General features: G+C 41.0%; 1 protein-coding gene across 3 annotated transcripts in view; it reads left to right on the forward strand.

Moving 5' to 3' along the window:
* Positions 1 to 10,121, forward strand: part of COPS8 (COP9 signalosome subunit 8) — a 20,510-nt gene that overhangs the window by 4,994 nt on the left and 5,395 nt on the right. For 2 of the 3 annotated variants that reach the window (XM_006032251.3, XM_025213904.1), the window contains 3 exons: positions 5,613 to 5,661; positions 6,907 to 7,039; positions 8,671 to 8,778. In XM_006032251.3, the coding sequence (XP_006032313.1) occupies positions 5,613 to 5,661; positions 6,907 to 7,039; positions 8,671 to 8,778 (290 nt within the window). Of the gene's footprint in view, positions 1 to 5,242; positions 5,360 to 5,612; positions 5,662 to 6,906; positions 7,040 to 8,670; positions 8,779 to 10,121 lie in introns of all 3 variants that reach the window. The other variant, XM_025213905.1, reaches the window with a different exon arrangement.

A 10,121-nucleotide genomic window follows, 5' to 3' on the forward strand; every position in this document is an offset into this window, starting at 1 on the left:
CTTTCCCCTCGATGGCTCTTTCTTAGGAAAAAAAAGAAGGTGCTTTAGGCTAGAAATGAAGTGGATCAGCTGTGCTGTGATGTGTTGTGGCCTAGCTGATTCACTCTGCTGGGCAAAACGTATCTCGCTTTGTCCTGCCTTAGTTGGTGTGGGACAAGGGGTGATGTGATCTCCCTACCTTCCCCACTCGGCCAAATTCATGCCCCGTGACAAAGGTTATAGATGTCTGCTACAATAAAGAGGCAGAACCTATTACCACCTATTGGTGTGCCACCAATTTTTCATTTCATGTGGCGCAGCAAAGGGTATTGATGTGTATTTGCTCAACATTTGTGCCACCATATAAATGTTATGGCAGCACAAATGAGATGTCAGGCAGCATCTGCTTCTACCCTTAGGATTCAGTTGATTCAACTCTGGCTCATGATAAATTGGCGTTTCCAAAGTTGATGGCCTAACCCCTGAAATCTTGTGCAAGAAAAATGAGAACAACTAACCCAAGACTCCTCTTGTCTCAAATGTTGCAACTGTGGCATTCTGTTAATAGCAAGGCAGTCTCTCCAACAAGTATAGTCAATTCATTTAGGGGAAAAAGAATCATGTTTTCATGCTTCACAGAACAGTGTTTAAGAATATATTAATTAGCTTTTTAGAAAGTTGGCATCTACTTTTTGAAAGCTACTTTTGAGAGCTGTTCCTCTACTCTTACAGTGAAAAGTAAGAAAAATATCTGAAGACACTGGCAATAGGATAACTAAACCAATTAGTTATCTTTTGGACTGCTCTTAGGAGGGAAGGGTCGGCACAAACTTGCCAAGTCACAATCTTGTAAGTGTGAATGTGCTCAGTAGTGGAAAAAACAAAAGTGTGATATATCGCCAAATAACACCTTTGGGCACTTAAACTGAGTGCTTCCTTCTTTATGGTTTGGTTTTGCATGTTAGTAAGCTAGATGACAAAAGCAGGCATCAATTTTTTTATAGTTCCTGTCATATGCTGCTGTTCACAGCATGGCTGAAATACTTAAACTTCCATTAATGTAATAGAATGCTCTGACATTGACATTTAATAAACCTAAAGTCACAACTCTTAATGTGTCGGAACTAAATTTAATACTTTATGCTTACAAACACCAGCGTCGCCTGTGAAATGAAAACTACTGTTTCCTCTAGCATATGAGGGCATTTCATAGTTACTTTTGTGTGATAAGTGAAAATAATATTTTCTGCTTTCAGGAGTGAAATACTAACTTCACATTTGTTTTAATGAATCTCTGAGCATTTTCTTTCAACGTGTTAATAACTCAGTTTTATTAGCTGTTTAGTTGAAGTAGAATAACTCCAATCCCCACATTTCCTATTTCTTTATCCAGTGTGGTCCTAGCGAAACAATCAACAAAACGAAACGGAACAGCAGTTTTGAATTGAAACAAAATTTGAAGTGAAACTCTGTTCCATTGAAACATCGAAACACAAGTCGAAATGGAATGGTGCCGTTTCGCAGTGCCCTACTTCTCACGTTGTCCCTTTTAATCTGTCAACAGTCAGCAAAATTGAGAGTTGAGGGACACTTTCAGCAATCCTGCTCCCACCCTGAGTAGTGAATTACCTGCTTTATGAGGTAGTCCAAGGCTGTACCAGTGTTGAGAAGAGACCTTCCCATAACAGACATGCCCTGAATGGCTCAAATAACATCTGCTTTATCATAGTAGCTGTTAAAAAGGAACTTGGGTCTGATGACATTGCTGTATTGTGCTACAGCAACATCCATTCTGTCACAACTGATGTCCAGGCTTTCAACCATTCTTATAACACAGGCCTTTTAGAGAAGGGAACCCTCATCTCCCACTATACGAGCCATTGATCAGAAAGACCACATACTTCTTCTCAACTCCAACCTCTGTGGTTTGGAAAAAAAGAGAAGAACCTAAGTAAAATTCTCTGTATAAGTAGACATTCTTTTTGTGAATCATTTTATACACAGAAAATCCTGGGATTCTAGGTCAGGCATCATAATTGTTGATTCAATTTATTTAAAGCCTATCATCTGTATCCAGTCAGCCTATATCCACTGATGGGTAGGATCACGGCTCTTCCCTCCCCTCAGGGCGGGAAGCAGTCTGTGCCAATCAAAACCATGCTGCGCGCCACCTTTAGCACGGTAATCAGCTGTGGAAGGACCCCAGGTGCCTCTCAGACACGGGAGGCACCAGTAGCCGAGCCAGGGGGACACCAGGGGGGTGGGCCCAGCACTCCCCAGTGGACCTGCAAGTGCTGCTGGGTCTGCTGCTGAGCGCGCCGGGGAGCCTCCCACACTTCTGAGAGGCACTCCATGTGCCCCAGTACCACAACATTCATGAGCCACCTGCTACCTAGAGGTTTGTAGAAAAAACATTTAAAGCTGTGCCTATGTCCGAATCTCTCTGAATCTATTTGGAGGGTTCCGATTCAATTAGGAGAGATTAAAGGGTCCTCTGATTTCAATTCAGATTCAGAGATTTGTCCGCTGAATTGGACCAAATCTCCACCGAATCTAATCAGGGACTGAAGCTTTACACAGCCGTAGTCATCCATGTCAATGGCTGGAATTTGGTGTTCTTGCTGTTATAACATTCAGTTTCCTGGTCTAGGTTTTTCCATACATATAAGAGAGGCAGAACAGTTCTGCATGGATAATACATAGATAACACACTAAATGTAACACTCCACTGGGAAAATCATATTTTCATGCAAAATCTCATGAGACAGCATCACAATTTTACAAATACTATGTTCTCTAAAGACGCCAAGGAATTACCTTCTTGTTGCTGAGCCTCAACTATACAACAGCCTGAGAGTATAATAGAAGTGATTGCCACTATGGACAAATGTTGTTGTTTCCTTTATATTGATTTTGTTTGTTTATTTTGTTGGTGCTTTGAAGAATAATGAAAAATGTGTGACCTAAATAGAAACAGAGACATTGTCAGTGTAAATAGCATTCTCAGTTCAGCTCTAATAATGATTTCACAACACAGTAGTAGGGCTGGGCCTGAGCATGAGCATATACAGCACATGGTAGAGGGGGGTTTTAATCCATCGGCAGGTCTACAAACCACTACACATACAATAAACTGCAGTAGAAGTAATAGTGATGATGATGATAATAAGCACTTCCCTCAGTCAGTGGTCTCTACCTTGCAACTTTCCCCTCATGTCCATGGAAAATTCTACTAATGAACAAGAAAATTATAGGGTCCTTAAGTAGTACATGAAATAAGCCTGTTATGGATTTTTCCATAGAATTTCCACCAGTTTTGATGAGAGTTCTGTAAACGAAAAGAAGTCCTAGTAACATGGGCTTCAGAATACAGGCAGTCTTTGACTTGCAGTGTTTTGAGTTACAACGTTTCGCACTTACAACGTTTATAAATTGACACCCTGTTTCAACTTTCTGACATCAGTTTCGACTTTACAACAGTTGATCTGATGAAATGCCATGCCAGTGAACAAGTTCACTGTGTCACCCATCTCCCTGGAGAAACTCTGTCCAAACTTCCTTGGACACTTTCTTTAAGAAAAAAGACAAGACTCCAGAAAAACCTGCAGCCAAGACTCCTGAGAAGACTCCAGCCAAGAGCCCTTCAAAAAGTCCAGCAGTCTCACCTCAAAGAAGTCCTTCCAAAGCAATATGATTGCTATTACAATATAAATACATTAATGTAGCTATATTACTCATCTATAAGTGATCGAGTACAAAATTTTGGGGTATTTTTGGTGAAAATAGGGTGTTGGGCCTTGGTTCAGGATCCAATCCCCCATTTATAACGTTGTTTCTTATGAGAAAATTGGTTCCAAGTTGCAACGTTTTGACTTATGACACAATCGGTTCCTGAAAACCGTGTCTTAAGTCCAAGGACTGCCTGAAGTTGAAAAATCCTGCTTGTGCTCAGAAATCTAGGTACTTGCTTGACTGAAACCAAGATCCGTAGGGATAAACTAACATTAGTCAGGATGGATGAGTGGTGAAGGTGATGGGCTAGTAAATCAGTGAGTTCTCTCCTCAACCCCACCACAGGTACTAACTCTGCCTCGGCCCCACCCTGCCTCAGCCCCTCCTGGGGACTGACTCTGCCATAGCTTTGGTCCTGCTTCTCCTCAAATGGGGCGGCTGCAATGTTTATTATGTGTACAGTATAAAACTAAGGTAGCAAAGGAAAAAAACCTCAGCAGCCAGCAATCTAAATAAACCCTCATTTATGGCTTTGGACTGCTTTTCATTTTTGGTTCCTGACATCAATGGGATTAAATTTACTCTCTGCTACTGGCTTCCTCTATGTTACTGGTTTGCAATGTTTTATCTGCTCGGGTATGAACCAAAGCCCCTGCAAATAAATAAGGCTGGAGAGTGTCTGTTGCTCAGATCCCATTGAAAGTATAGGATAAGATGCATCCTGGCAAATACTGAGTCAGAGCCATTGCACTCAGGCTGAGTATGATTACTTGATTTAACAAAAAAGAAAAGTTTTGGCTAAAGCAAACCAAACTCTGCAAAGGTAACAACATGCAACTTGAACTGACAGGAGAGAGAACTTCCAGTACAGCAGCAATGATGTGAAGTAAGGTTAACTCAGCCATAACAGCTCTAACATACTTAAAAAACACTTACCTCCCAGTAATCTGAAGTGTTAATAATTCCAGGACTTTTCACACCAAATTATTTGCACGTTTGAATCATCTCTTCTTTTTGTTTAGTCTCCCCTTCTCTCAGATGTTTTTCTCGCCAGTGGGAGGAATTGGGGTTGTGAATGGTAAAAATCCTTTTGCAGTGAAGCTGGAGCAACAGAGAAGTGAGCTGCCTTTTGGTGGAGGATGCAGCTCCAAACTGGATTGTCTCCAGTATTAGACTCAAGGCCTCCTCCCTGAGTGGCTCAACTGTAAATGAAAAACAGACTCATGCTACATTGTTTCTTCTGGCTCTTCTTCCAGGGTGACATCACATCTCGAAGGCTGTCTCCATCCCACACTTTTACATGAGCTCTTCAAAAAAGTTCCTCTCTGATCACCTTTTTAGCCCAAAAACATTCTTAAGTGGGATTTCTGTTTGAAGTGATTCCCCAGGACCCAGGGTTGGCCTGAACTGTTTTTCACAGTTACCTGAAGGGGAAAAAACAGGAAATGCAGTCTGTTTTTTCACATTTAAAAATAAAAGTTTGCTTGTTTGAATTTTAGAACTGTTGAGAGCTGTTCCTCTATTCTTACAGTGAAAAGTAAGAAAAATATCTGAAGACACTGGCAATAGGATAACTAAACCAGTTAGTTATCTTTTGGGCTGTTCTTAGCAGGAAAGGGTCAGCACAAACTTGCCAAATCACAATCATGTAAGTGTGAATGAAATACTAACTTCACATTTGTTTCAGTGAATCTCTGAGCATTTTCTTCTAATGTTAATAAAACTCAGTGACATGACAGACTCCCCTGATAATCAACTTAAGGTTGTTGATCCTTAGTTTTAATATAGACTGCTTTGATCCAATCTGGTGATTTAGTTTTGAATCGTTATTTTCTTCTAGCAGTATGCTTTTGATGGATATGATTGCGAAAAATATCTTTAACTGAGCTTTATTTTGTTAGGAATAATGCACGGTATCTTTGGAAAAGAATTCCTCCTGCTATTAAATCTGTGAGTATTTGCTTCAATGCCATTTGAGCGATACAACATCTGTTCCATGTAACTTCATAAGTCCCTACTCCTGGGTCTGAGCTTACATAGTTGGCGAACTGTCCCAGGCTGAGTTTTGAGCTCCCTTAAACCATTTTGCCAGTGGGGGACACCTGACAAGATGTATTAATCTTTTTCTATCACTGACTTAGATCTCCATCTGTTTGCTGATGTAAACATCTTTTCTTCTCTGACCCCTCCATTGCAAAAATAAGATTTTCAGACCGCCTCCTGAACAGGAGAGTTCAGTAAATCAGCATTAGCTCTTACTGAAAATTAACTCCATGTGCCAAATTGCCACCATCAAAAAGACTATCCTATTCTCAATATTATCTGACTCCCTCTAAGAACCCTGAGATGTGGCTATGGGCCAAATTGGTGTACAGGTTTCGCTTGCCAACCATGGTTTTAACTATCCGTGGTTAATATTCTGCATACAATTTTGCCTACCATGGTATACAGTTTTGAGGACGGAAAAAAAATTTGGGAGGGCTGAACATGGGCCCTGGCTGGGCCGGCTCATGGGGCAGTTGGGGGGGGGGAGAAGAGGATGTGTGGGCCCCTAGTCTTTGCACAGGGCAGGAGCAGGCCACAGCTGGGCTCAGCTTCTGCTCTCTGTGTCTGTGCCTCGCTGCTGCCTCCCTTCTCAGAACTTCTTTAGTTATTGGCTTAAATTTCTCACAGCAAAAAGCAACTAATAAGTAAATAGCAAAATCTATCAAATTTTATGTTTTCAACGTTGATGTTTTGCTTGACAACTTGATTCCTTTATCTATGTGTCTTTTAGTCTATTTCTGCTTTTGTAGGCTTAATCATCCAAAAATAATACATTTAAAATTACATGATTCTGATGCTTTTTCTTTGCTTTTGCAGTAATTTTTTGAGGGATGAGATCTAGAAAGGCGAGGCAGTGTTAAACATGGTTTTGCTATGCTGCTTTTACTTTCCACATCCTGTTTTTGTTGCTTTTGTGTTAAGAGCATTGGCTTTAAAAACTTAGGCTGACACTTCTGTGACGGTACTAGTAATATGCTACCCTATTATTTGAATCTTAAGATTGCTGTCGTATTGTAACCTTTATAGTTATAGTAAAGTCTCTCTTGCTAAAGAGAAAAACATACTTTCCATACATATTGAATTCTCTTGAATAGTCACTGGCAACAATGCATATGATTTGTTATTAACTTGTTTGCTTTTTTATCATAGGCAAATTCTGAACTTGGTGGGATTTGGTCAGTGGGACAGAGAATCTGGCAGAGAGACTTCCCAGGGATCTATACCACAATCAGTGCACATCAGTGGTCTGAGACTATTCAACCAATCATGGAAGCACTAAGAGGTACAAAAATACTTTGTGTGTTCATATCACAAGCAACTTAATTTGGGAAAGAGGTTTCATATGTCTATCATCAATTCAAAGTAGCAACACATGTCATTAAAGGAGGTATTAACAAGGGTATTGAGAATCAACTTTTAAGATTGTCCCTTGGTAGCTTTTAAGATTAGCTTTTACAGGTTTATCTGACAGATTCCAGGTATGAAACATAAATGTTTAAACTCTTCACTGCAACGTACATTCAAAAGCAGATTTTAAATTCTTTTTTATTACTGTTGTATTTATGATATGTTCTAAATTGGAAGGACCCTTTACTCTTTCACGTTATAGTCATGTTGTAATGGCATACTTTGAATGTTTACGATCAAACTTTTTGCTATGACTTCCAAAACAAGTCATTTGTTAGATCCCTCAACTTCGATAGCATCCCTTTAAAACAAATCCTGCAAGTTGGGAAGTTCTTTAGACAGAAATTATAAATAGTTGTGAACAAAAATTGTAACTTTTAAATTAAAGATGTTGTGAAGCTGTTCCTGAGTAGTAATGTCCTTAACACTAAGGTACTAATAGCTTCTCGCAACAAGAGGGCACTAGCATCTGCAAAAATATTTTTGCAGGCCATTGTGCTGTTTCACTCAGTCTCTTTTGTCATTAACAAAACCATATCATTTATTTGAGGAATACTTTCAGATTAAAGCCTCGTCTCAGAAATTTAAAATGAAAATCCCATATTAACCTAATTTTCTTATTGAATATTTAAATTGAATTCTGTCATTCGGTGAAGTATACATTTCATAGAGTTAATTTGGTATAAACATATAGGCCGCTGAAAGATGGGGGGCGGGGACAAACCCTAAAATTCGCTTTATTGAAAGAAGCAATGCGCTAATTTACCTGGCTTTGTAGTATCTGCAGTTCCTTTGCTCACTACATAGGAGCTATAGAATCATCTGTTACATAAATGTTCCAGTAAGCTGGACTGAAGTGTGCAGTCTATACAGATGTTGGATGAGCCAGGTCACTCGAATGCAGAGAGTCTTCTAGGCATGTCCTGGGCTCAGCACAGGGACACGCTGAATTTAAAGCACAGGTTTTTCACGTCTGTAGGCAGCCTTAGATTTTGAGACTTTTTCAGACTGGTTTATGTTATATCATGTGTTTGAAAATTCTACTTTAATATAATAAATAAATTCCCTGAATCCTCCATCTAGTCTCTGCAGTTCTCACTATGATATAAATGAGTCTAGCCCTGGTCTCAAGCAAAGGGATTTGCTTATACCATGTGCACTAAGGGATAAGCATTAATCATTGGTTTATAAGTAATCGAAGCTCTAGTTCTTTGCTTGACCACAGACCCAGGGAAGTTGTCCTAACTCCTCTGCCTCATTGTCTTTATCTGTAAATCATAGTATCTGCCTCATGCTAATGTTGAAGATCAGTTAATTAAATATGTTAATGCTTTTTTAGGCTTTAGCTCAAATGGGGAATGTTGCTTTAAAGTATTGGTGTTTACACACAAAAATAGTTTTAATAACTCCACTGTTATATAAGGATGCAAGTCCTTATATAAGTCTTAATGACTTACTGTTTTGGACCTTATTCAATTTTGTGTTTAACTTTTTTTTCCTTAATAGATGCAACTAGGAGACGAGCTTTTGGATTAGTTTCTCAGGCATATACTTCAATAGTCGCAGATGATTTTGCAGCATTTGTTGGACTGCCTGTAGAAGAAGCCGTGAAAGGTATGAAGAGGATACTTTCACCTTTTAAACCCCCTCTACTCCCAGAAAATCCATAACCTTTATTCTGAGCTAGAACTAAAATGAATTTTCTGACAGGTTATGACCGGGGAGCATTTTGACCCATAATTAAATTTTAATAATGGTTTAATGTAGTGATGCTAAACTTTTTTTTCCCAGTGGGCCAGATAGGCAGTGCCCTGTCTGTCTAGGGCCATAGCCCATTGGTGATCCCAGTCTGGCACCGAGGCGAATGCAGTGGGCAGCATCCAGCCCTGCAGAATGGGGCAGGGGCAGTCCAGCTGCAACATGGCCCTGCTGGGGAAGGGGAATGTAGCTTGGCCCAGGCATGGCCCTTTGCGAGCACAGCTGCGGCCTGGCTCCATGGTGGGGAAAGGGGTGTGTATGGCCCACCCTGAAAATGTCCTTGGGGTGAGGGGGTATCACCTGGCTCCAGCCCGGCTTAGAGCCGGGGGGCATGGCCGAGCCCCGATCCAGATGCAGAGGAGGGGGCATAGCCCAGCTGTGACTGGCAGTATGGGGCTTTGGGTCTGGGAATCAGGGTGGGGGGGGGGGGGGGATGTGACTAGTAATGGCCACCAGTGTCTTGCCGCCCAATTTCCTGCCCCATGGGTCAGATGCAATTCATAGATTTGTAGGTCACATTGCCCTTCTGCATGAAGTCACTGGCTCTGGGGGCTGCATTTGGCCTGCAGGCTGGAGGTTGATCACCCCTGGATTAATGCATGGCCCTTTTTAATAGAATGGTTGATAACTTTTAGCCTGAAGTCTTTCTGTAGCAGGGAACCTTTAGTAAACCTAATAATAGAGAGGTACATTGTGTTTAAGCCTAATTTTTTTTACCACACTAGTAAAGTTTTGCTAGTTGACAGCATTGCCTAGTTCATATTTGTTGTCATTTTGCATTTAAAAATAAAAGCATAAACGGTCAGATCTTCAATTTAAATAATATGACACATCAACTGTCATGAGTTTGCTGTATAGGTTCTGGCTCTCTAGTTAGTAGGTGAGGAGAAACCTTTACCCTCTTCAAAATTGTGCGGGCCGGGAGCAACCCGAGCCCTTTTCCACGCTGCACGTGGGCTGTGGCCAGCAGCCCGGGCACGCCGGGTCGGAGAGGGAAGGCCGTCGAGCTGGAATTAGGCACAGATGCGTATCGGTAGTTTTAAAGATTGTTTACTTACACCGAGATGGCAGTGGTGTAGGCTGGAAAGCTTGATTGAGTTGCAGTTACAGACAGACAACACAGACGGTCTCGTGGAGGTTGCTAGGCTCCACGGTGCAGAGCTCCGGATGCTCTGGGTGAACGAGCCACCAAAATAGAA

This window comes from Alligator sinensis, unplaced genomic scaffold (genome assembly GCF_000455745.1).
Source record: "Alligator sinensis unplaced genomic scaffold, ASM45574v1 scaffold1003_1, whole genome shotgun sequence".
Lineage (NCBI taxonomy): Eukaryota > Metazoa > Chordata > Crocodylia > Alligatoridae > Alligator > Alligator sinensis.